Source organism: Balaenoptera borealis, assembly GCF_965194805.1.
Source record: "Balaenoptera borealis genome assembly, chromosome: 3".
NCBI classification, from domain to species: domain Eukaryota; kingdom Metazoa; phylum Chordata; class Mammalia; order Artiodactyla; family Balaenopteridae; genus Balaenoptera; species Balaenoptera borealis.
Window position 1 is genome coordinate 32,611,975 of NC_138866.1, and position 26,997 is coordinate 32,638,971.

Here is a 26,997-nt window from a genome sequence, read left to right on the forward strand (position 1 = left end):
CAACAGTATATCCTTTCAGGCTCTGATGACTTCAACCTGTACATGTGGAGAATTCCTGCAGATCCAGAAGCAGGTGAGTGTATCCCAAGTATGAACCTGCTGCTAACATTGGCTCTATTGACCTCCTGCATGCTGTGCCCTGAAAGGGCAGATCTGTAGCAGTAGAGGAAGATATTTCTCTTTTAATACAAAAAATTTTTTGGAAAGTGACCAAAGTAAATTTTGAAATAAAAATTAGAAGCCAGATTTAGCTATAACCTTCATGCATACCCTTATCTGACATAATCATGCTCAGATTTTTTTCCTCCTAAGAACTTTTCTTTAGACTTCATAGATCTCCTTTATGTCCATTTCCCTCTCTCCTGTTTCACACTTGGAGTATTATTACCTTGCTTTTTACATGCTTTTCCTTTATTATTCATGTGCACATTCCTGCTTATTACTCTACAAACAGTTGTTAGGGCCTCTGCCTTTCTTTTAGCCTCCCTGGTGATGTTAGGTAAAGGGAAACTTTCTTTGTTGATGGACAGATGTATTCCCTGGAGTTTGGCTAACCCCAGACATGAGAGAAATTAGGAAGAAATATTTCTGCTTTTGCTCTAGATGTATTCTGAAAAAGAGCCTGCTGCTTTCCATAAATTTGGATCTAGGCCATCTGAGCTTTCAGGCAGCACAGACCGTTCTTCATTCTTGATAATAGTGTCTTCACGTGCTCAGATGAGTGTTACGCTGGTTGCTTCCTACTGGTAGAAAAATGTCTATTTTTTGTTCTCAGGACAGCTCAATACAGCCATCTGCTCCAGGTGATACATGGCATCAAACTGGAAAGTGGCCATCAGGAAAGTAATAGAGGACTGTGCTGATCATATTACACAAAATGTGTCTAGTGCTCAGAGTTTAGGAAAGTTGTTGGCTTGCCTATTGCTGAATTCACAATATTGTTACCTAACATCTGCCTTTCAAAACTTGTTGAGGCTTACTTTTGGAAACTATCCTGTTGCTGTGGTCTGGTTACTAAACAAGTTGCAAAAGGTCTTTTTCCCCTTCTGGAATTTGGAAAGCATGAGTGAAGCATCTTACCTTTGAAGCACAACCAGATGGGACAGCAACAGTCTATCTGAACAAAAAGTGATGTTCCAGCACTAGGGTTAGTTCTGTATTAAGTCTCCCACCCCCGTAAGTCCTAGATTGATTAGCTGAGAAATAATCTTTGGGCTTAATTGTATCTTTTACCTGATCTTGAAAAGCTTTTCATTATTAAGTCAATGTGGCTTTTAAAACAGAAAGTGGATCATCCCCTCCCCCAGGACTGTTCTCTGGAATCTTTTTCATGTTTGTATTGAGAGAAGGGGGAAGAATTAACAGTAGTATTATAGATTTTTTTCACCTCCTGCTGATTTCTGTGCTGACTTAGGGTACAGGCCACTGTTAGGCTGTCTTTATGTGTAGATGGGTATGCAATCTCTGGGTTGGCAGGGACCCTCATAGCTGATTTAGGATTCCAGTATCAAAACTGGGAAATAGGTGCCTGGACCTTCCAAGGATTGTATAGGCACGGCTGGTTTAAAGGAATCCATTTCTAGATTCTCAACTTCCATATGTATTGTCCTTTCCCACCTCCCCTTTTCCCTTTGTCCTTCCCCCACTTTACAGAAAAACAAACAAACAAGCAGACAAACAAAAAACACCAGAAAATCGGAAGTACTCCAGAAATTTCTGGCCACTTGAACCTTGGCATGGTGCATTGCCCTTAAGATGTAAAAACCTCTAAGGTGCCAAAAAAGCTGAAGTATCCTTTAATCATAGGACTATAACCCAACCCTCCACCATCTTCTACCTTATCTTCTTATGCACTTACAATAAATTTCTCCTTTTTATAATAATTGGTTTTTATAAAACATTAAAAGTATATCTGTTTTGATCAGTTGTGTTCCAGTAAGTATTGTAATGGTAACTCAAATCCAATACAAAAATGTTAACACTTAGAGCCTTACAGTCACAGTAAATAAAGAAAATTTTAAACTTGTAATTATATTTTTATTGGTGAAACTATGATAGATTTTCATTAAAATATATTAGGTTGAAATCTGGGGGGAGGTAGGTAAAGTAGAAATATTATTTCAAGGAGGAAAAAGGAATGATGTAAAATTTCTATTAAAAAATAAATTGTTAGATGTCAGATTCCACGTCGGATGCAGCAGGTAGCTCCCATTGCAATAAGTACAAAAGTCAAATTACAAAAGCCATATTTTTAAAGATGTCAGAGAGCTGTGGTTACAAAGTGTGTGAGGAGAACTGAAGTTCAGAAGAAGGAAGAGCCCTTCCTAACTGAGCAGAAGGTGCTGGCCGTGTTCTTTCCTGAGGGCATCTGTGCCCAGGCTGTAGTTTGGGCTGCCATGGACAGACTCTACCAGGGTCAAAAGAAATCAGAGTTTTTGATGGCCACATGCGTTGATAGGATAGGCTGGATTCTAGAGGAACCTCAAACACATGACCAGTCTTCCCTATAGGACATTTGCTGGGTGCTGGGGTTGCCCTAGGAGCTAGGGGGCTAGGCTGGAAAGCAGAATGAAATGCCCACAGTATACAGTGCTTAGGAGACAAAGTTCCCCTAGTGGGAGGGTCCTGCTCCACAGGGCATTTTGAACCTACTTGGGAAAGGATGATAAAGAGGTAAGATTAAAACCTCCAGAGAACAGAATGTTCAGAGCAGAGAACAGAGGTTTGACAGGCTCTCCATCAAAAGCCCAAAAGGGCTACACTTGAGGATGGAGCTGGGCCAGAAAGGCCAAGTGTAATATCCTACAATCTCCTGGTACGTCAGTAGGACACGAACTTCCATTAGTGGAAGAGATCTGCAACAAGCACCCTACAGGTCTTGCCTTTGAGACATTTGAAACCAGAAGGAGACTTGGGACTTCCCTGGTGGTCCAGTGGTTGAGAATCCGCCTTCCAATGCAGGGGACGCGGGTTCAGTCCCTGGTCAGGGAACTAAGATCCCACATGCCGCGGGGCAACTAAGCCCACGCGCCACAACTAAAGAGCCACCGTGCCACAACTAGAGAGAAGCCCTTGCGCCACAATGAAAGATCCCACATGCCGCAACGAAGATCGCGCATGCCGCAGCTAAGAACCAATGCAGCCAAATAAACAAAATTTTTTTTTTTCAAATAAATATTTTTTAAAAAAGAAGAAGTAGACTTATTCAACCCAGCGCTGACCTGGTTCCTTCTGATTTGATTGAGGGTGATCAGCCCCTTCTTTTCTCAAGAGTGGAATGGGTAAATGCCATATGGAGGAAACGGCCTTCGTCTCTGTATTAGTTTGCTAGGGCTCCCATAACAAAATCCCACAGACTGTAAACACCAGAAACATATTTTCTCACAGTTCTGGAGGCTAGATGTCCAAGATCAAGGTTCTGACAAGTTTGATTTCTCCTGAGGCCTCTCTCCTTTGGCTTGCAGATGACTGCCTCCTCATTGTGTTCTCACATGGCCTTTTCTCTGTGTACACACATCGCTGGTGTCCCTTCCTCTTCTTATGAGGACATCAGTCTTATTGGATTAGAGTCCTTCCCTTATGACTTTGTTTAACCTTAATTATCTCCTTAAAGCCCCTCTCTCCAAATAGTCACATTGGGGGTTGGGGCTTCAACATATGAATTTGCAAGAGACACAGTTCAGTCCATAGCAATCTCCATGGTTCTTTATCCTCAATGTCCAGCATACAATAAAAAATTATGAGACATGAAAATGTGGTCAGTAATCAAAAGAAGCCAACCCACAATATTATCTAAATATTGAAGTCAAACAGTCAGGAACTTGAAATATTGTAAATGTGATACAGTAGAAATGAGGGATGGACAAAATGGATAAAAAGATGGAGAATTTCAACAGAGAATTGGAATCTGCCTAGAAAAAAAAATCATGTAGAACTGAAAAATATGTCTGAAACCAAGAATTTTTTGGATTTCTTTAACCTTGAAAGGACAGGCTTGGTGAATAGAAGACAGGTCAGTAAAAGACATTCAAACTGAAGGACGATGAGAATGGAGAATGGAAAAAGCAAAACAGAGTGTAAGAGACAAGTGGGACACAGGTGATCTAACATATATGAAATTGAAATCCCAGAAGAATAAGAGAGAGAAAGTGAAGCAGAGCAATATATGAAGAGATAATGGCTGAAAGTTTCCAGAACAAATGAAATATGCCAATTCTCAGATTCAAGAAACTCAGTAACCACAAGTAGAATAAATACAACACACCTAGGCGTATCATGTCAAACTATTGAAAATGAAAGATAATGAGAAAAAGCCCAAAAACAGTCTGAGAAAATGGACAAATTACCTGTAAATAAGCAACAATAAGATTGATGGTCAAATTATGGAAGCCAGAATATAATAGAATGATATCTCTAAAGTGCTTAAAGAATTAAAACCTGCCAACCTAGAATTCTAGGGAACCTAGAATCCAGGGAAAATATCTTTCAAAAATATAGGTAAAATAAAAGACATTTTAGAAAAAAGAAATTATAGAATTTTAATATAATCACTTAGCAGCCCTCAGTGAATTAATGCCTCTAAACATTGAGCATCTATAGCTGTTCACATCACAAAAAGAAAGGCAACTAGACATTAAGAGTCTCCTGATGAAGAAACACGATGGTGCCTAGGGTCTTGCAAAATAAAACAACCCTGAATCTAATCAGACCTCAGGATCCAGCTTTCAGTTTGCAGGTAGCACAGAGGACAGAGGAGTGTCCTGTACTACGTTGTGAGGATACAATCCATGAAGTCCAGACTGTCGGAAACTATAGGTCAAATGATCTGTGTTCTTCAACAAGTATTTACATTTTGATGAGAAAAGGAAGGATGGACAGGAGAAAATCTATTGTATAAGAAACCCAAAAGATATTAAAACAAAAAACAGGCAAAACTAAAGTATTTAGAAGGGAATTCCCTGGCAGTCCAGTGGTTAGGACTCCGAGTTTTCACTGCCAAAGGCCCAGGTTCGATCCCTGGTCAGGTAACTAAGATCCCACAAGCTGCACGGCGTGACCCAAGAATAAATAAAGTATTTAGGAATGCATACTTGGATGAATAAAATTATTTTAAAAAGCAGGGAAGTGATTAATGTACAAGTCAGGATAATGATTTCTTTAGGGGAGGGAAGGGGTTATAATAGGAATGAAGCACATAGAGGCCTCTGAATGGCCAGGAAAAATTCCATTTCTTGAGACCTGGGTGTTGGTTATACAGGTGTTCACCTTAAAAAACTTCATTAAGCTATACTTTTTATGCTGTTTTCTGTATCCTTTTTATACCCCTTGATGAAAAAAGAAAAAAAAAATTAGTGAATAAACATTGATGAAATAAAATTTCTTAAATGAATAAAAATGAAAACATGATATCCCAGCAGAGGCATTCACATACTGCACGTATTTAGCCCAGATCAGTGGTCTGTAGAATTTTCTGTTCACATACATATCCCCACAATAATTTTTTTTTTAGTTATAACTTACATATATTAAAGTACACTTTTATTTAGGAATAACTTAAACCCTCTGCTAGGTTGCCCCCCATGATAGGGTGCTTGTTGCCCCAGGGCAACTCCAGTGATTAGAAAGTTCTTATATGTAAGCTCTCTATTTTTAAATGTTGGCAATTCATAGTTTTTAAAAACATTTAGAAAGGTTCAACAAGCCAAGCATAACATAAAAGGGCTAAATGTGGCCTTGAGTTCTAGCTTTGAATGCTTAGATAACGAAAAGTCTGTCAGGAAATTCCTCATCTAATCTACTGCCATTTTGACTTAAACAAATCTGGAATAAGGCTGAGCTCGCTCTCTCTGTTCATGCCAGTTGAAAGTAAGATACTGAGGCAGGCTATGGGAGGAATCTGGCTTGTTGTTATATGCCTTAATGGCATAATCAGATGACACACAGTCTGCATTTATTGAATACCTGCTGTGTGCTTCTCAGTGTGAGCCAAAAGCAAGAGCATCTTTTTCTTCTCGACTCTCCTGTTCAGAAAGACTGACAATCACTGGAGAAATTTTTTTGCTACACAAACTCCAAAGAGATGAAGTTTATATATTATATAAACAACACAGAATTAGCCAGTTGGCTAAGTAATTCACATAGGGCTTCTTAGCGGGCGGAGGAAATCATTTCAAGATGTAAGACCTAATACCCACTGTAAAACTTCCTACCTGGAAGATTAGGATCAATTTTTTTTAGTTGATGTCAAAGAATAACTCATTTCTCAAAACCTCTTTAAAAATCAGAGGAAGGAACTGGGGATTTTGCTGTAGCAAAGAAAAAGCCCATCAGAATATGTTTTACACCTATGAAGTATGTAGGAAGAGCATCTGTTTCTATGTGAAAATTCTGAAGATAAAATAAACAGGCTGGCCGTTATGTATAGAGCCAGTATGGTGTATGGGAAGGAGCATTAGGCTTAAGATCATACCTGGATTCAAGTCCAGTACTTCCAGTAACCAAGTGATTGAGTGATTCTAGGCAGGTTATATAACAGCAGTTGTCTTGAGTCTCAGTTTCTTCTGTAAAATTGCTACCTCCACCCCCCACCCTACCACCTCATATCGTGGATGATTTAACAGCCTTGGAGGCTTTCTGAAAACTAGGTGCTTTCAAATTTAAGACATTGTTATTGCTGTGTGTAAGATCAATGCCCATAAATCCATAATTTCCAGAGCATTGCTCCCTAGTAACCTAGGTAATAGAAGTAATGGATTTACATTTGGTAGAGGTTGGTGTCTCTGGAAAATATTCATATGGCCTTCTCCTTCCCTTTCCCCTAATTCTTGTTGGAAAGGACTTCTTTAGGGTTTTCACTGATAGAGTTGCTTCCCCTGAGATATGCCTCTACACTAAGACCTTACTATTTATGGAAAGAAGCATAATGTAATAGAGTTGGTAGGCCTGGGTTTAAATTCCTGATGCATTCGTCTCTTAGTTGGAGGCTTTGGAAAAATTGTTTAATCTTGCCAAACTTTCTTCATCTGTAAAATAAGAATATTAACAATGCAAACAATAACAACAGTAGTAATATCTACTTTATTAGGGATACTGTGAGGGTGCTCAGTAGCTACTAAATGTTGCTATTCCTCATTTTAAAAGCGTTCTCCCTTTTAACTTTCCTCTGAAAAACTCCTTAGAGACCAAGCCATGGTGCTCATCTGGTGCCCTCCTGAATGGTCAGTTGAGTTTTTCTTGCATGAAGGCTGCTCTTGACTCATCGGTAGTTTAAGAGGGGGGAAGTTATACGACAGACTTTTCCCTGAATAGAGGGGAAAACATGCAGCTTCACTGCCAGGTCTCTGCAGCCACCCCCCACTGCCCGTAGGCTGATGAAGTCGGCTGGAAACAGCTGTAAATGCATTTCCATGGGCCTGCATATGTGTGCCTACTCTGTCTCTCCTCCTTTTTCTAGACATGCATTTACTCTCAGTGAGTTAGGCCTGGGCATCTGCTTTTTCCTCCCATGTAATAGGAAGAACAACTGTTTTTAATTGGCCACAAGTAGTTGGTTGCAAACACATGTGAAGTACAGATGAAAGAAGAACTTAGTGTAATTGACTTTTTTTGTACAATTAAGCGTTGCTGTCTGTGGAGCTCTTTGAGCTTTACTGACAACACTGGCTGTCCCCATCTGGCTTTTCTTAACTCTTAAGTGGTTACAGGATCCCCAGGAGGCAGCCACTGCTCTCTCTGTATTGTCAGTACCCTGATTGTATTTCTCTTTATGGTTTGAAACTTGGAGCCCTGGGAGTGTTCACTCGGGCCTTTTTGAATTACTAAGAGGTTGTTTGGACAACTCTTTTAGATATGTGAGGAAAAGAAAGAGTCCCTTGCCCCTCATGGCTCCTCATTAATTCTACCAGTGGAGTCAGGAATGAAATAGATTAATTGCCTGGACAGGTACTTACCAAACCTCATTTTAGTAGATAACAGCTTTAGCCTTCTGCTTCAAGCCTTGTTCCAGAGGAAATAATGAGATTTACTTTAATTTGTTCACTTACTGAGTATCCTTAGATAAAACATTATGCCAATCCTATGGGTGATTGAAAAATAAATACTTTCTTGCCTTCCAAGAACTTCCAATCTAAGAGGGATGAGAAAAGGGTATGTGTGTATGTGCACACTAAATTTAAAAATGGATTCCAAAGCCTATAAAAAAAGATAACTAAGGAGGGCTTGAAGAGATTTTGGGGATCAGTAAAGTTTTCATGGAATTAGCATTTCAGAGGACCGGGAAGGATAAGTAGGATCTTAGCTACTTTATTTCTCTGCTCTTAACTATAGTCAAAACACTATAAAAGAAACATACAAAATTGACAGCAGGAAGATGGAGAGAGACACTTGGATAATCCACATGTTGGATGGTGAAGCCCACTAATGGAGATTGGGTTCTTTCCTGCATGCTTATATTCCACAGTCTAATACACTCACACCTTTTCATTCATTCATCAGATACTTGTTGAAAATTTACCGTGTGCTAGGTAGACACTGTTCTAGAGGCTTAGGATACAGCAGAAAAACAAAAGAGCTCTGCCATCATGGAGCTTACATTCTAGCAGGGGAAACAGACAATTAACAATAGATACAGTAAATTATATAGTATGTTTAAAAGGTTAGAAGTGCTTTGGAAAAAGAAAAAGTAGAGCAGAATAAGGGGGCTAGGAAGTGGTATGGGGACAGAGTCAGGGAAATGTAATTTTAGGTAGGATATTCAGTCTAGTCCTCATTGAGAAGGTCACATTTGAACAAAACCTCAAAGTGGTGAGAGAGCCTTGCAGAAATCTGGGATAAGCGCATTTCAGGTAGAGCCAGTATGAAGGTTTTGAAGTGAGAATGTGCCTGAGGGGAGAATAGTAGGGCTTAGTCATAGAGGTAAGTGGGGTATAGGGGTGTCCAATCATGTAGGCTCTTATTGTGAGTGACGTGGGGAGCCATTAGAGAATTTTGAGCAGAGGAGTGACATGATCTGACTTATTTTAACAGCATCACTCTGACTACTGAGTTGAGGGTAGATAGTGGGAGTGGGGCTGCCAAGGGTAGAAATGAGGAGTACTAGTAGGATTCTCTCATACAGGTGAGCTGTGGTGGTGGCTTGAACCAAGGTAATAGGGGTTGAAGTCTAGATATATTTTGAAAGTAAAGCCAAAAAGGGGGGCGGGGGGTACTTCCCTGGTGGTCCAGTGGCTAAGACTCCACACTCCCAATGCAAGGGGCCCGGGTTCGATCCCTGGTCGGGGAACTAGATGCCGCATGCATGCCGCAACTAAGAAGCCCGCATGCCGCAGCGAAGATCCCACGTGCCGCAACTAAAACCTGGCACAGCCTAAATAAATAAATATTTTTTTAAAAAAGTAAAGCTATCAGGATTTCCTGATAGATTAGATTGGGGAGAAAGGGAGAGCAGGTAGAGTTTGAGATGTCTCTTAAACAACCAGGTAGAGTTGTTGAATAAACAGTTTGGTTGTAGAGGTATGGAGGTCTGGAGTTCAAGAAAGACCTGGACTAGAGATAAAAATGTTTTTGGTATCATATAGGTAGTATCTAAAGCCACAGACTGGATGAGAACACCAGTGACTGAGATCAGCAGTGAGTGAATTAAGTATAGCTAGTTTAAGAGAAGAGGACCAAAAACTGAGCCCTAAGGCATTCTCATGTTAAGAAGCCAGGGCGGGGACTTCCCTGGTGGTCCAGTGGTTGAGACTCTGCACTTCCACTGCAGGGGACATGGGTTCAATCCCTGGTCGAGGAACTAAGATCCTGCATGCTGTGCTGAGTAGCCCCCCAAAAAAAAGCCAGGGAGAAGAGCCAAAAAAGGAAATCAACAAGGAGTCACCAGTGAGGTAGCAGGAAAACCAAAAGAGGGTGATCCTAGGAAGGCAGTGAAAAAAGTGTGTCAAAGGGGAGGCAATTCTGTTGAATCTTGCTAATAAGTCAAATAAGACGAGTAGAATGGGAACTGAATTAACCATTGGATTCTTTGGTGAATATCACCAAGCCCAAGTCTTATTGCTTAGGGAAGGACTAGGTAATTACAGAGATTTGAAGTTCATTGCATCATTGCAATAACCATTGTTACCTGATTTTTTGACTTCTTTCCCTGCAAAGTAGTACCACTCCTTTATGTCCTTGCTTCCCATCTTGCCCTATCAGTGTGTTCTGCAGGCTTTTGTTTGCTACTCGAGTCTAGAGCTACCAGATGAAGTTTTCCCATGCTTCCAGCATTTCCTATACCAATATCTGTCTTTTTACCTGAGTACTGAGTTTTTTAAAATACCACTCTTAACAGTGTTCTCCACTAATTTCAATTTAACAATCATTTGTTAAGTCCTTGTATGCCCAACTCTTTTCTTATTATCTTGGATGTATCAGCATATAAATCTTGAAAGATCAGGGATATTTACCCTCTTCATGAGGGCCAGTGCTCTATTTCTTGGAAACACAAATTTATCTCCTGCCGTCAGAATTTCGTATCTTCCAGCAGACCCTTCCAGTCATATAGTCCCTGTTTCTGGTTCCTCACTACTGCTTTCAGACTTCCCCCTCCTTAATCTCTGTGTTATTCGTTGTTTCTCCTTCGCATTCTCACAAAGGTGTTTGTCCTACCTGTTAATTAATGGATTATTAGGGAAGGGGTAGAAATCCAAAGACTCTGACAAGAGAATCAATACTGCCATTTTATCCAGGTTGATTTGGGGTTTATTTCAGAAAAAAAGTATTTAACTGTCCTGTTCTATAGTCCCAAGTGCCACTGAGGATCACTTCCCAGGCATGATTGATGCCTGTTAAACCAAGGCATCTAGAAATCCTGACCAGGTTGCTTTTAGCTTTTGAGTTGAAAACATCCTCACTCTTGGAGGACTTTGTTAAAATGAATGAAATTGACAAGAAACAGAAGTAACTGAAGTTGGCAAGAAATGGGAGTGGTGTCCTGACCCTCTTGAGAGGCTTCAGCAGACAGATCTCTGGCTGAATGTTATGAAAAGAGGAGCATAGTTAAGAAAAGAGGGGAATGAGGACTTGTAGGCTTTAGCGCTTTGTCTTCTCTGGGGGAACATTTGGCTGTGGCATTTTAGAAAGGTCTTTATCAGGGTTCTGAGCAAGGTGTTTTTTCTGGGTCTCTTGTGTTTCCTGGGATCCCAAGATAGTGAGTGAGTTACTGATGCTGGAATCTTATGAGATGACCCACTCATTTTCTTTTCTGAGGTCTTGGAGTAGAACAGATAAGATATAACATTTCACCACCTCCCTAGCATCCCTTCTGAATCAAAGGAAAGATGGAAACATGGGAACTTTGACCTCGACTGAGAAAAGAAACCTACAAAGTGATGCCAACATGTTTGGCTGAGCCAGCCAGAGCAGTTGTCCAGAGAAATGACCATTGGTTTGTACAGAACTGTATAAACAAATGACAGCTCAAGGATGAGTAAGGTGCTTATTCTTGGATATGTACTATTTTATTCATTGGTACCGTTATTACTGATTAGGTTGTGACTCAGCTCAGTAACCATGGGTGAGGTTGATCCTCACCAGGCCCCTCACCCACAGATGAGGAATGACCCCGAAGGGAGATTATGTAGGTTATATAGTTCTTGGCAAAAATATTCCCCACCTAACTTTTTCCAACTCAATTCTGCTGTTGATGAGCAGGCTCTGGTTAGATAATGGAGGAGAGGAGGCCCCAGGGTCTTACTGGTATTGGCATCTTGACATTAGCCATTTCAGACTAAAGAAATTTATCTGATATATACAAATCTCCAGAACTGATAAAAAAATCTATTCTCTAACAATCATTGTATGTAAGCTGTACAGTAGCAGCTGTATTCAATTACTTGAAACCTGGAAACCAGGAGAGGGGCTATAGAGAACCTCTCTGAAGCCCATTCATTGTTATGATTCTGTGTACGCAGCCTGGGTTACCTTATACAGATGACAGCAATAATTCTTCCTGTACCTGTTTTCATCTTCTGTCTCTTGGCTCTGTTGACTTCCTCTTCATTTTCAGATTTTCTGGGTACACATTTGGGTAGGAAGAAGGAGAAATAATCTCTTATTAAAACTGTTGCCAAGGGACTTTCCTGGTGGCTCAGTGGTTAAGAATCCGCCTGCCAGTGCAGGGAACACGGGTTTGAGTCCTGGTCTGGGAAGATCCCACATGCCGCAGAGCAACTAAGTCCGTGCGCCACAACTACTGACCCTGCGCTCTAGAGCCCACGAGCCACAACTACTGAGCCCGTGTGCCGCAACTACTAAAGCCTGCGTGCCTAGAACCCATGCTCCACAACAAGAGTAGCCACCACAATGAGAAGCCCGCGCACCGCAATGAAGAGTAGCCCCGCTCGTCACAACTAGAGGAAGCCCGCATGCAACAACAGAGACCCAACACAGCCAAAAACAAATAAAATAAATAGATTTATTTAAAAAAAAAAAAATTGCTGCCAAGAAGAGAAACCAGATGAAGTTACAGTGCTTGAAAGAGCAATAGAAACAGTTTTTCCATGGTCTGAATTTTCAAGCATTGATACCCTTCAGTTATTCCTTAGATCTGAAAGTTATCATAATTGTATTCTAAGTCATCTTTGACAGAAAGTTGATAAACTTTAGTTCTCTAGTAGCTGATTCTTAAGACATGAGACCTTCTATCTGTCCTCCTTTGGTGGTACTTATTCTAGAATTGCCCTCTCCTGAAACACTATCCATTTAACAATGGATACCTGCTTTAGTTTTTTGGTTTTTTTAAATTTTTATTTATTTATTTATTTATGGCTGTGTTGGGTCTTCGTTTCTGTGCGAGGGCTTTCTCTAGTTGCGGCAAGTGGGGGCCGCTCTTCATCGCGGGGCGCAGGCCTCTCACTATTGCAGCCTCTCTTGTTGCGGAGCACAGCCTCCAGACGCGCAGGCTCAGTAATTGTGGCTCACAGGCCTAGTTGCTCCGCGGCATGTGGGATCTTCTCAAACCAGGGCTTGAACCCGTGTCCCCTGCATTGGCAGGCAGATTCTCAACCACTGCGCCACCAGGGAATCCCCCTGCTTTAGTTTTACTAAGTTCCTGCTTTAGTTCAGGCGTTGCACCCCAGGTTCTAGGTGTGCAAGAGATCCAGTTCTACTCTCATAGACTATTCAGTGTTGGCAATGTGATGAAATGTCCTGTGCTGATACTGTAGAGCTTGCACTCACGATACCATTGGATAGAATCTTCTTCTTCCCCTCTTTTAAATTTAGGACTTAAAAAGAAAATCAACTTGTATAATGACTGCCAGAAGGATTTAGAAATCAGTTATGACCTTTTGACTCCACCCCTATTCAAACCTTTTCATCTCTTAAACGCCACTGTTACAGAGGGAACGATATTAGGCATTATAACCAAACAGACTCTGGTTCAAATACTGGCTCTGCCATTTACTAGCTACTTGGAAGAAGTCACTGAAATTCTCTGAGTCACTTAAATTCTTTTTCTTAGAGGCAGAAGGATTAAACAAGAGATTGGTACTAGGTTCAACCGTAAGTTTCTTTGCTAGTGACCACCCCAGCGGGGGTATGAATAGGAGTAGGATGTTGGAAATGTAGAATTCAGAAGAGATCCATGAGCAGGACTGCTACTTGTTGAATCAACCATACGTAGAAAAGAAACTCACCCAAAGGAACTCGTTGGGGTGGTGAGATCACTGTATTGAGACAACTGTTTTAGATTCCCATGGATCCCTTTTCCTTAATTCTCTCAAGTTTCTTTTTATTTTGACTAGGCTCAGGTTACCTTCCCCTCCTCCCACTCCACCCTAGGAACCTAGTGCGCGCAGGCTGCCTCGGGGTTCCCATCAAGGCAGCCTACCTTTGGCGCTTAAACCTTTCCTGATCCTTTGTCTCCATAAAAACACACATATGTCCTAGTTACTTTCTTCTCCTTTACAGCTTATTAGCAAACATGATGATGTTGGGCTGAAATATGAACGGGTCTAAATACATTATCCATCCTGAATAATTCAAATATTAATAATGTCAAACATGGGGGGAAATTTAGGCAAAGGATATTTTTGTCACTCACAATGTAGAGTAAGCACCTGGTGCTAGCCAAGGTGGCACCACCAAGGAGCAAATCAGTACAGTCTGAAACCTCTTGCTGTCATAAAAAAGATATGTACATGTCAATAAAGAGGGATATCTTTCATGAGGCAGAAGAGGTGAAGGAGGAACTGTGTCAGGAGGCCAAAAGCAGAAGACACCTTCTGCAGAACCAGATTATTTCTGGAAAAGGGATGTTGTTCTGGCCATTTTCCCTCCAGATACTGAGATGAGAAACGTTTGGAATAAATGTTTGAACAAGATAGAGTTGGGACTGGGATGGAGGCGTGTGGAGCTGAGATAGTGCGTGATGGTACTTTGTGCCCTAGTGGTGCCATGCTCCTGGTAGGGTCTAAGAAGGCACTCATTGCTTAAATAAATGAACAGTCATTTGTTTGTGTCTGTATGCATCACATTTTTGCCAGTTGGTGTGTACTGAGCTGTTGATGGCTGCTCAGAAGTGACCTTAATGAGAACTTGGGTGCATCTGTTCTGTGTGAGTGTGATGCCCTTACCAGTGAAGTTGAACCTTTGAGATTGTCCCGAGTTCATGAATGATGACATTTTCATCTATAAGTTCTAGGCCTCTGGTACTTTTCGCCATCATTGAAGAAGAAAGCCTACAGGATGGTCCTTAAGATACAGCTTTCTATCAGTGGCCTCCATACATGGTGTATTTAAGGCCCACACTCTCTAATTCGCAATACCTGGGCTCTGCTTATTATGAAAGTGACCCATATCTCCTTTCTTTATGCTTAGTTCTCCCTGCTATCAGAGTGAAGAAGGGATTTTCTCCATTATTTTCCCAGAGGTTTTTGTTTGTTTGTTTTGTTTGCTATTTTCATTATAGAAATTGAGGGCAACTGGATCAGAGATTTTTTTGCACGTTTAAGTAATTACATGCTTCTGGTTCTGCATGTCCCTGGCTCAGCTGCCAACTGTTCTCAAGCAGTTCAGTCTCATTTTGCTTATGACTGGCCTTTTTTAAGGTAACACTTGGATTCTATCTTGGGGATCAAAACCTTGAGAAATGTTTTAAGTGGCTGTGGCTTCATTGACAATGGAATTGTAGTGGGTGGGCGTGGGCAATGCTTAAAGACTAAATAAAGGCTCTTGGTAAGAGCACATATGCTGAGAGATATTTCATCTTCCTTCTTTCCATAGCAACTTTATCTGTAAGATTAAGCATTCTGCTGGTATAGTTAATAAAATATCTCGGCTCTGGTTCAGAGCTGTTTGTTTGCCATTACTGGAACCTGTTTACTTCCATCTGTTTCGTCATTTGATTTTTGTTTCCTTCTGTCTTCCCAGGTGGCATTGGTAGGGTGGTCAACGGAGCCTTCATGGTGCTGAAAGGGCATCGGTCTATTGTGAACCAGGTCCGATTTAACCCCCACACCTACATGATCTGCTCTTCTGGTGTAGAAAAGATCATCAAGGTGAGGCACCTTCCCCTTTTGTCCTTTTAGAGAAATTATTGCAATTCGTAAATGGAAGAAACTAAAACAATGTATGTAGGACCTCATAGCTAAACATACTGAAGGTCTATCAGAATTCTCAATTATTTTGACATATTACAAAATATGGAAAAATTGATGTTAAAGAGGGTGGTTTTAAAACCCTCCTTTCAGGGCCATTTTAAAAAATAATCACTAGGCTTTGAAACCAGATACTACCTGTATGCCACTACATTTCCATGGCCTCTGATCTGGAGTCTGATGAATTCTGCTTTCCAAACCCCATCTGGAGGTAAAAAAGCTATCATCCCCAAAGTTACTCTGTGTGCACTTTTCCTTAATTGCTGTCCTCATAACTAAGTGACTACTGGAACCATAGCTAACTTGTCTCAGGACATATCAAAATATCACAACCACATGCATATCAACCACTGCATGTGGTTGTGATTGAGGCTAAACACTTGCATCAACTGCACATTGACTGAATGAACTTAACCCTGCCAAGGAATATTTTTAGAGCTTGCAACTGAGAGACCCAGCCTGGCCTGCGTCCACGGAAGGATGGCCCGCTGCCCATCACTCACATTCCAGTCGCTAGTAACCCTTTTCCACATCTGAGAAGATGAGGGTTCAGGACAAATGATGAATTCTTGAGGACCCTGTGATAACTTGACTATTAAATAAGGATAGATGATATCCCCCCCTCCCCAGCAAAACATAAAACTCCTCTTTTTTTCCCCCAAAATGACATTGAAAACCTGACAGAGGTTTCAGGGGAAAAGTAAAAATTGATTTGTAACAAATTGATAGTTTTCATTTTCTTTCATTCTTTAAAAAAACCCAAAAAACTATACAACTTGTGTCTGAGGCAGAGGAAGCTATCAAAAATGTAATGTTGGAGTATGGGTCAATATTTTTATTTGTCCTTATTCCAACTTCCTTTATTTAGTTTTATTGGTCCTGTGGATCAGGGCTGACTTTCATGATTGCATACATTTATTTACCCATAAATAAACAGGGCTAGAACAGGACTTCTAGATCATTTTTACTGACTTCCTTTTGTAGATGATGAGGTTTAAATTATAAATTTACTGTCTGGGGTTAATTATACAGCTAATTAGTGGTAAGGCTAGCATAGAGCCCGGTTCTTTGTTCTTCCCAGTATGCTGCCACATTTACCATGCTAGTGGGAAGGCAGCGGGCAGCCTGATGCCCCTGCTGGGTTTGATCATCTCAGTAGTCCTGCACTTGGGCAGTCATTGAATTGCCCGTCCCTTGCATTGTTTTCCCTTCTCCTTTAGCCTGTGACTCATGGGTTGGCACAGTAGCATGTCCCCTCTGGGCCCGTTGACATCATTCTCTCAGGGAGCTCTGCTTGAGCATCTCCTTTAGAACAGAGATTCTTGCTTGGCTGTACACTCTGGGATGCTTCTGTGCTAAGTCTCCCCAATTATTGTTTAGTCAACTGGAGTCCTTACCCGAAAGGTCATAGGTTGGAAACTAGCCAAGTTCTCAGAGAAGAAGGAGAAGAAAATATTTTCTCTGTGAAAATATTCAGACTAAACTATGGAGCTCACTGCTTCCAGGTTCCAGTGAGGTCTGAACATTGCCTCACCAGGAGGCATGTTTAGCCATCTGAAACCTTAAGTCAGTACAGTCAGTACCCTTGGGCAGCCCTTCGAGTCTGTCTCCCATCTGTCAAGTGAGGACGCTAACAGTGACTTGACACCTAAGAGTGCCTTGTAAGTTACCTGTGCCTGACAATTTCTGACTATTTTAATAAAAGTCACTTTCTTATTTGCTGTTTCTGAGAGGATCAGTGGCTCAAAGAGCATCATTCCACCATATTCTAGTGCAGCCTGCTTTTCTCTCTCCACCTCTCTCTCTACTCACTCCACCTTCCCCCTGACTTGTCCTTCACTGATGCCTTTATGGCCTGGAGGAGAAGAGTCACTGTTGTCAGGGCCAGCCTCTTCTCACCCATAGCAGGTCTTCTATCCCCTTGAATGCCCACACTTAGCAAAAAAGGGGATTCATTTTGTAGTTAAACATAAGAGAGAGCAAGATGGAGCAAATGCTGGCATTTTTTTCCTCAAAGACCAATATTCATTTACTCGCCCTGTATTTGTGAACCATACCTACTGTGTGCAATTTGTGCTAGGCCCTGTGAGGAACACAAAGAAAGAAAGGTAATGCAGGTCCCCATAGGAATTGGTGACCCAGTAGGAGAGACAAGAAATAAAAGTAACGAAAAACGCAATAAGTACATAAGAGATAGAAACAGTGCTGTGTGGGGAGGGAGAAATTTTTTTCCCCATCTGGGGTAATCTCAGTGTAGGTAATACTTGAGCTAGATTTTAAAGGAAAAAGACTGCAAAAGAAAAGAAAGGAGTAAGATGGGAAGACCATTCTAAGGAGAGAGAATGGACATTTAATTATTTCACTGAATCAATAAATATTTATTGATCACCTACTGCATTCCAGGCAGTGTGTTCATGAATAAATGCTCAGAAGCAGCAAAGTGTAGGACCAGTTTAGAAAATGATCATTTGGCCGAAGTAAAGAGCACAGAAAGGGAGGGCTAAGATGTAAGGCTGGGAAAGTAGGCCAGAGGTGGGCCCAGGAAGTCTTGGAATCGGATTAGAGAGTGTGGAGCATCCCTGGATAACAGCTTAAGTCTCTATCTGTGTAGTTTTTCTTGGTAGGTGGGCAAATGTCTAAATTTAGTGTAATAGCGCAAAGAGAGAAGAGGGCTTAGAGATGCTACATCAAGCATGTCATGGTCACCTGTGTAGATCAGAACACTTGTTACTTAAATTGCTTTCCATTTCGATGATGTTTTGAATAAGAATTGAACTGCATCCTTTTCCTCAGCAGCCTCTTGTGCTAAACTTTTAACATGCAACAGGGAGTTGTGTTTTCATTGGTTCACTTCTGAGTTGTTGACTTTCAGTGTAGGAAAAATAACAAACAATTTCACAAATATTTGAAATTGATATTTTAGGGATGAGGAAGGACTGACATAATCGGGGTGGTCAGTGCTTCTGCTGTTCAAAAGTCTCTTTGAGGATGAGTCTAAGACCTTCTAGTTGAGGTATTCAGTTGCCAAACGAAGGAGGAATCACCACAGTTATTGGTGCTTTGGTATACGTTATATCATTTTATCATTCTCATTTCTACAGTTGAGAAAAGAGGTTTCAAGGATGAAGTCATTTGCTCTGGGCCACGTGAAGTGGTGAGGCTCGGGTTCCTACCTGTTCTGCTAGCTCCCACAGCTCTGTGCTGCAAGTCCCTTGAGGACTGAAGACTGGCCGTCTGGGATAGGGTTTTTGTTTTTCTCTGAATCTTAGGATTGCATGAGACCCATCTAATTTCACTGTTTAGATAAGGAAACTGAGCTTCACCCACGGTTACCAGCGAACTAGAGCTGTGTGGGAACCCACATTCAAGACTCTTGCCTCCTGATCCAGCGTTTTGTTCCATTACTTCAAGCTTCAGGAATGAAAGTCTACCTCAGCTTAATACATTCCAGAGCGCATATAAATGCCAACTTTCAGTATTTTGATTTTCATTGCTGAACTGAAGATATAGGAGGCTGGGTAGTAGATTAAAATCTAGGCTTGTTGGATAGTTGGGCCAGCAAGCATCTCACCATTAATATTTTGTAATTCTGTTAAATTCTGAGTTTCTGGGAAGTACATATAGATTTCATATTATGCAACATGGTTAGTAACATTTTCCATTTTTAAACTGGGGGAGTGAGAAATTTAGCCCAGAATATAGACTAAGACCCCAAAACACCCTAAAGGCTTTGCCTATTGGACCCCTCAGTCTCTCTCTTTTTAAATTAATTAATTAATTAATTAATTAATTAATTAATTTATTTATTTGGCTGTGCTGAGTCTTAGTTGCAGCAGGCAGGATCTTTGTTGCCACAGGCGGGATCTTTAGTTGCGGCATGCGAACTCTTAGTTGCAGCATGTGGGATCTAGGTCCCTGACCGGGGATCAAACCCGGGCCCCCTGCGTTGGGAGCGTGGAGTTTTAGCCACTGGACCACCAGGGAAGTACCCACCTCAGTTTTTTTGTAAGCCACCAAACTTTTATTCCCAGAGACACCTGTTTGCAGAGATAGTCATTTACAGCTTGGGCCGTTGCTGAAGGCCAGGTCTAAATGTTTCCCGAAAATTGAGTCTCACAAAGAATTTGAGAATTGCTTCAGACTAAGCCTTTATTTTCTGCTACTTATTTTATGCTAACTATATTCCAGTGTTTCTTAAAAGTTGGTACCCCCACTTACTCACCCCTTGAGTGCTAATTAAAAGTGCAGAGCCCTGGTAACCTACCCATGACTTACTGAATCAGAATCTCTAAGGGTGGGGCTCGGGAGTCAGCATTTTTTTTTTTTTTTAAGATAAACACCTTGATTTTTTAAAAAATTAATTAATTAATTAGTTTTTGGCTGCGTTGGGTCTTCGTTGCTCGTGCAGGCTTTCTCTAGTTGCGGCGAACAGGGGCTACTCTTCGTTGTAGTGCTTGGGCTTCTCATTGTGGTGGCTTCTCTTTGTTGTGGAGCACGGGCTCTAGGCGCGCGGGCTTCCGTAGTTGTGGATCGCAGGCTCTAGAGCACAGGCTCAGTACTTGTGGCACACGGGCTTAGTTGCTCCATGGTATGTGGGATCTTCCCAGACCAGGGATCGAACCCCGTGTCCCCTGCATTGGCAGGCGGATTCTTAACCACTGAGCCACCAGGCAAGTCCCAGGAGTCCGCATCTTAATTATTCTTCAGGTAATTCACGTGCATGCCAAAGTTTGAGAACCACTGCCTTAAAACTCCCCTGGGTAAGATTATGAAGTTGGAGATGGGAGAACACCTGAGGAGTTGCGGGCAGGGAACAAAGTTGAAGGAGGAATGAATCTGAGTTGGGAACTGGTGAAGACACTTAGCCTAGAAGGTTTCTTCAGCCCCTGTTGAACTGGGGATCCTCCAAAGAAGCACTGTCTCCCAGGAGATCAAAGTAAAGCACGGAGGGAAAGGGCCTCAGGAATAGGGCTTACAAGAAGGCAAATTTGTCCTTGGACAGCTTTGCCGAAACAAAGCCATTGTCTTGATAGAGGATAGGGAATGAGGAGCCACTGTTTTCTGGGTTGGGTGCCATCTAAAGATAGACACCAGCCTGTCAGGGCAAGAAAATCATCTGGAATTTCATCTGAGTTGCCATGACTACCAGCTGATGTAACTGAGCTTCTCTGTGCTGCTCTGGACCAGTCTGGCAGTCAGGTGAAGCTCATCGTTCTCATTTGCAGTGACAGCTTAATTACCTTGAACATCGTTTTTGCATAACTTATTCAACTTGTAAAGTTGGGCTTTTGCGTTCAGACAGACCTTAGTTTGAATCCTAGTTCTGCCACCTTTTGGCCATGCGCCCATGTCTCTGACCATGGAGTGGAAGGGTATTAAGGGATGGGTCTGTGGTCTTGGAAGGTGTGTCCTACCTATTCCTGCAGCTAACAGAAGAGTTGGGGAGCAAGCCAGCAGCTCCCTGGTTAAGAGAACCCAGATTTCTGGGTAACTGATGCCTGCATGTCCAAGAGGGAACTGCAGTGTAGGCAGCTGGCTATTCTTATCAAGCTCCAGTAAGCAATTCCCATTAGTTAAAAATAGAAATGTTGCAGTTGGGGAGAAGTAGAGTTATAGGCTGAAATATTAACTGTCGCAGAGGACTGACTGCTGGGTCTTTTTTCACTTTGGAAAAGTGGTACCTCTCCAGTCTTCTGAGAGTTTTGAACACATTGGCTAATCTTCAAGTCATCCTCTGTCCTCTGAGATTATGAAGGGGGTTATTGTAATTTCCAGGCTACTAATAGAGGAAGCTAAAGGGAAGAGGGGTAGTAGCAGACAGGGTGTGTGTTTATCCTGGGCCTAGAGACAGGACTTGGGTCTCCTGAAACTAGGCTAATGCTGTGTCCTAGACTGTGCTTTGTCCCACATTTGAATCTGGAAGCTTCCATTTTCATATGTGGCCCACATAATCCAGTCTGGATTGTATTTTTAAAGTTGGTTAGCAAGTCCTGGCTCAGTGACGGGGAGGGTCTGGGGAAGCTCTGCCTTAGTGTTCTTTATGGCCGACAGCTTTAGAATAGAATACATTCTGATCCACCCTCATTGGTTTCGTTTTCGCCTTCTGTGCAGATCTGGAGCCCATACAAGCAGCCAGGATGTACCGGAGATCTGGACGGTCGGATTGAGGATGATTCTCGCTGTCTCTATACCCACGAAGAGTACATCAGCCTTGTGCTGAACAGTGGGAGTGGCCTGTCCCACGACTACGCCAACCAGTCTGTGCAGGAAGACCCCCGGATGATGGCCTTCTTTGACTCCCTGGTGCGTCGCGAGATCGAGGGCTGGAGCTCCGACTCAGACAGCGACCTCAGCGAAAGCACCATCCTCCAGCTGCACGCAGGGGTCAGCGAGCGTTCGGGCTACACCGACTCCGAGTCCTCGGCCTCGCTGCCGCGCTCGCCTCCACCCACAGTGGATGAGTCTGCTGACAGCGCCTTCCACCTGGGGCCCCTGCGGGTCACTGCCACAAATGTGGTGGCTTCAACTCCGCCACCGCCCACGTGCGAGGATGCCACCGCTCGCCAGCAGCGCCTGTCTGCCCTGCGGCGCTACCAGGACAAGCGCCTCCTGGCCCTTTCCAACGAGTCCGATTCAGAAGAGAACGCCTGCGAGGTTGAACTGGACACAGATCTCTTCCCCCGGCCACGGTCTCCCAGCCCTGAAGACGAGTCCAGCAGCTCCGGCAGCCCCAGCAGCTCCGAGGACGAGGAGGAGCTGAATGAACGGCGAGCGTCCACCCGGCAGCGGAACGCCATGCGGCGCCGGCAGAAGATGCCTCGAGAGGAGAGGCCTGGTGCCCCGACCAAGCCCACCGACACCTGCATTGGAGAAGACAACTATGATTACCCCCAGATCAAAGTAGATGACCTCTCTTCTTCCCCCACCTCCTCTCCTGAGCGGAACACGTCCACTCTGGAGATTCAGCCAAGCCGAGCATCGCCAACTTCCGACATAGAGTCAGTTGAGCGCAAGATTTATAAAGCTTACAAGTGGCTCCGCTACTCCTATATCTCCTACTCAAATAACAAAGAGGGAGAGAGCTCGCTTGTGTCTGGGGAGGCAGATGAAGGGAGAGCAGGAACCAGCCACAAGGACAACCCAGCCCCTTCTTCCAGTAAGGAAGCCTGTCTAAACATGGCCATGGCCCAGAGGAACCAGGACCTGCCCCCCGAATGCCACGGCAAGGACGCTTTTAAAGAAGGGACTTCTGCCATAAATCCCAGCAATGGCCCAGGCCATGAGCCCAGCGGTCACCCTTGGGCTGAGGCACCAGAGGACACCTCTCAGGGCACGAGTAACACTGGTGGCTCTGTAGAACACTCTTTTGAGACCAAGAAGCTCAATGGAAAGGCCCTAAGCAAGTCCCTGAGCAGCCGGGCTGAGGAGCCACCCTCCCCTCCTGTCCCCAAGGCATCTGGCTCCACTCTCAGCAGCGGGTCTGGCAACTGTCTGAGGACCCAGTCTGATGACAGTGAGGAGAGGAGCCTCGAAGCCATCTGTGCCAACCACAACAATGGGCGCTTACACCCCCGGCCCCCTCATCCCCACAGCAACGGGCAGAACTTCGGGGAGCTGGAGGCGGTGGCCTGCTCGTCCCCAGGACGTTCGGACACCGATCGTGATAACTTGTCCCTGACAGGGATGCTTCTACACAAAGATTGTTGTGGGTCTGAAATGGCCTGTGAGACCCCCAGTGCTGGAACGAGAGAGGACCCCACTGACCCCCCAGACACAGACAGCAGCAGGGCTGTTCATGGCCATAGTGGCTTCAAAAGGCACCGAATCGAATTGGAAGACACAGATTCGGAGAATTCCTCCTCAGAGAAGAAATTAAAAACATGATAAATACAAAGGGAAAACAAAAAGCTATGAAAAGTAGCTTTACAAAAATTTTTAAATCCTGTTTAGTGAACACAGAGGAAAGGAAAAATAGTATTAAAGGCACATAAAACCAGGGCCTGAAGTTTTGTGTCTGATGCTGCTCCCTTCTATTCAACAATGGGTCTGATGTTTAGCTGGCCGTTGGCTGTGCTGTGTTAAGAAAGGGAAAAAAAATCCAAGTGACTCCTTTCTAGTAAGACTTGAGCATAGTATACCTGTGCAGATTCTGTTAAAGTAAATCCTTGTTGAGATGTTTGACTTGTTCTTGTGTGTGTGCGCTGGCACGTGTGAGCTCATTGTCTCAGACTTTTCTTTCCATTCTCCATCAGAAAGGATCTATGGATCTGTATTTTTTGCCGTCTCACCCCATTTACATGCCATAGGTGTTCTGGTCTTAATAATGAGTGCCTGCTAAATCAGGTTGTGTTGCCAGTGAGTAGTGGATTTATGCTGAAAGAATGGAGACGAGAATGGAAATAGGCCTTCAGCCCACTGGCTGTGCTGGAAAGGAAAGCATGGTTCCTTTCTTAAAGAAATCTTCCATGTTTTCTCAGTAGCACTTCTTCATTGAGCGTTTAATGTAGATGTACTAAAAGTGGAGCGTTTTTAATGCTAATGAGAGGTTAGCACTTAAGATCAGATTTGAGAGAACATAGATAGATCCCTGATAAATTTCACTGGTTGCAAATTGAGCGATGGCGCAATACCAAACTGTAGGGAGGCCATAAAATATGACTAGTTGTGGGTAACACTTTAACAAGTTAGGTGCTAGTTCCTGCGAGGGACTCAGAAAGCCAGCAGGCTCTTCCTGGCCTCATGTGGTAGCATCTAGGCATACTGAAAGAAGGGGAAAGACAGCTCTCAAGAGATTTGTGCTCAGACTACTAAAGTGAATGTTATAGGTGTGTTAATGAAGAAGTATAGGAAAGAGCAGAGTATGGTACTGCCTTCATTTAATTCAACCCAAAATGGTCAGAATTGGTGGGACTGGCATCTTCCCTCAGGCTTGCTGTCCACAGAGACTGTGGTGTTCTGACTGGATCCTGCAGAGCAGGAGGCATCTCGAAGTAACAGATTCTTATTGAGTAGGTCTGTTAGGAGGCAGAGAGTACGGAGAGAGGAGTCAACTGGCTCTGTTTCATTAAGGTAGATAAAGATTGAGAGGGGAAAAGACCAGGAGCTTTTCGGCATTGCAGTGGTGGTCACACTCACTTGGTTATTAATGAAGGCCTGTACAAGACAGGAAGACCTAGGATGACAGATACCTTGTTGGCGTGGATGTCATGAAAAGGCAGGAGAATACTGGGAAGAAATGAGGGAGAGAGAGAACACTACAACTTTCTTGAGCACGAAGGTGCTAGACAATTAGGAGACCAGCGGCACTGGCTTAGCGAGGAGGACCTAGCATGTGACTGGTGTGGCCTCACTGATCCAGCGTTCTTTTTAGGGAAGGACCCGTCCTACTGGAACTGGGACCAAGGGGAGACAGCCTGTGGAGGATGACGACTTGGATGCATTTAGTCACTGGGGGAAGGGGGGTTATTTATAAAGGAAGGTTGTTGATCTAAGCCAAAAGGAGATATCACCTTGCTAAGCTTTGTGAAAAGAAAGATGTGCCTGGTGTGTGTGATGTGACTTGGGTGTAAAAACATTGTCTTAGGAGGAGGAGACGAAGGAGTGTGAGTAGCAGTGGGGCTGCTTACAAGTTAACAACTGTAATCTCACCGGAGAGTGGGAAAGTGATTCTGTAACCATTAGAATTACTTTAATCTGTAATCAAAACGGTTCTATGATTTGTCTTTGACTATTCACAGATAATTGTAAATTCTGGTTTTATAAGCCCAAGTCATTTTACATTTGCTTTTCCAAAATTTATTAAATTGGAATTTTTTAATCCTTTATATACAAAAAAAAAAGATATAATCACTCACTGTGTGTTTCTCTTCCCCTTCCTAGTCAGCATTCCCCTTCCCAATCTTTTTGTTTTATATTATTTAATCTAGTCAGTAGCTAGCCACTTGTGACTTCTCTAAGGACAATCCGCATATCTTTCTGGAGAAGAAGTAAAGTTCCGCCACTTGGTAGTCACTGTTCCCAAACGCAGAACTTGGTCTTTTCATGTTAAGAGCCGTTATCTCATTTGGGTACTCCAAAGAGAAGTCAAAGTTCATTCTGGTTCAACTTCAGTATCCAAGAAAGACATTGTTAGCAAGGGTGGCTTCCGTCCTTGGGAGACATCTCAGGTTCAGCTTGCCGAGAGATAGGCCCCGCAGCATACCCACAGAAGCAGGCTGAGGAATGCTTGTCTCTGTAGCCGTTCCACTCTCATTGCCAGAAATCTCCTGTCTGTGATCATGGTCTTGGAAACCTGGCAGGAACTACCACTTCCAGGGTCCCTTCGCCTAAACTTGCAGAATTGAGGCGCCAACTTTGGAGGCACATTTAATCCTCAGATTCTTCCATGATAGGTATTTTTACTAACAGGGCAGATGGCACTGATTAGGTTATGAACTATTCAAAAGTGCCTCTTATGGTTTTTTTCCTGCATCCTGTACATAAAATTTTAAGTGGCTGGTCCAGATTTATAAAACCTTCCCTCCACTTTATTTTCCACCTGGTTTTGTAAATGATTCCCATGTCTCTAGGACAACAGGTAAATGAGTTAAATGAGTCGTGGGCTTGGGGCAAAAGAAGGTTGCAACTGCGCTTGATTTACTAAGCCCGGAGTCCCTTGTTTGTCAAGGTGCCTTCCTCTGCTGAAGCCTTACCTCCTCACAAGCCCCGCCTCTCTCCCGGCAACGCTAGCTCTTCTCTTGTGTATATGCAAATAAACCTATTATTCACTTCTAATGGCTTCCTCTTCTCTTCCAGGGAAGACTTGGTTGCTTAGACACCCCTCCTCCTTCATTTCTTTCCTGTTTTAATTCTTGCCTAATTGAAAACTTGATTCAGAGCCGCACTGAAGACTAGAAGAAAAACAGTGGTGCGCTACATCTATGCCAGTGACCATTGTCACTTCTAGGTGTTGGGACAAAGGTTACATTGGGACAACAACATTTGGGGTAGGAGGAGGTACCTAATTGGTCTCCTTCACCAGACTTAGACGGACTCAGGATAGTGAAATCCTGGAATTGACTCTTTTATTAGCTGGAACTGAGGGAATGATGCAGTGAAGTGACATTGCAAACAGCCTCCAAAGAATTATGTTTTTTCATGTTTCCAAATATCAAGTTGCTTTTCCTGCCCTGTCCCAGACATGCATTGCAAACTCTTTTTCTTAACAGAAAAAAAAAAAAAACAAAAAAACCCACCTTATATATATATCCTGTCTGTAAAGCTGCCTCCTTCAGTTAACTGAAAACTTCTTGCCAAGCAAGACTCTTGTGAGGAAAATCTATCCTTCCAAAGGAAGACTGTCCTTCCCTTAGGACCTAAGCAA

At 42.9% G+C, this 26,997-nt stretch overlaps 1 protein-coding gene across 5 annotated transcripts in view; it reads left to right on the forward strand.

Annotated features, from left to right (window-relative positions):
• The window catches only part of DCAF5 (DDB1 and CUL4 associated factor 5), a 105,702-nt gene extending 79,294 nt beyond the window's left edge, over nt 1–26,408 (forward strand). For all 5 annotated transcript variants that reach the window (XM_082384382.1, XM_082384384.1, XM_082384385.1 and 2 more), the window contains exons 7-9: nt 7–73; nt 15,409–15,536; nt 21,747–26,408. In XM_082384382.1, coding sequence (XP_082240508.1) covers nt 7–73; nt 15,409–15,536; nt 21,747–23,519 — 1,968 coding nt within the window. In that variant the 3' untranslated portion in view covers nt 23,520–26,408. The remainder of the gene's footprint in view (nt 1–6; nt 74–15,408; nt 15,537–21,746) is intronic.
• Nucleotides 26,409–26,997: the final 589 nt, after the last annotated feature.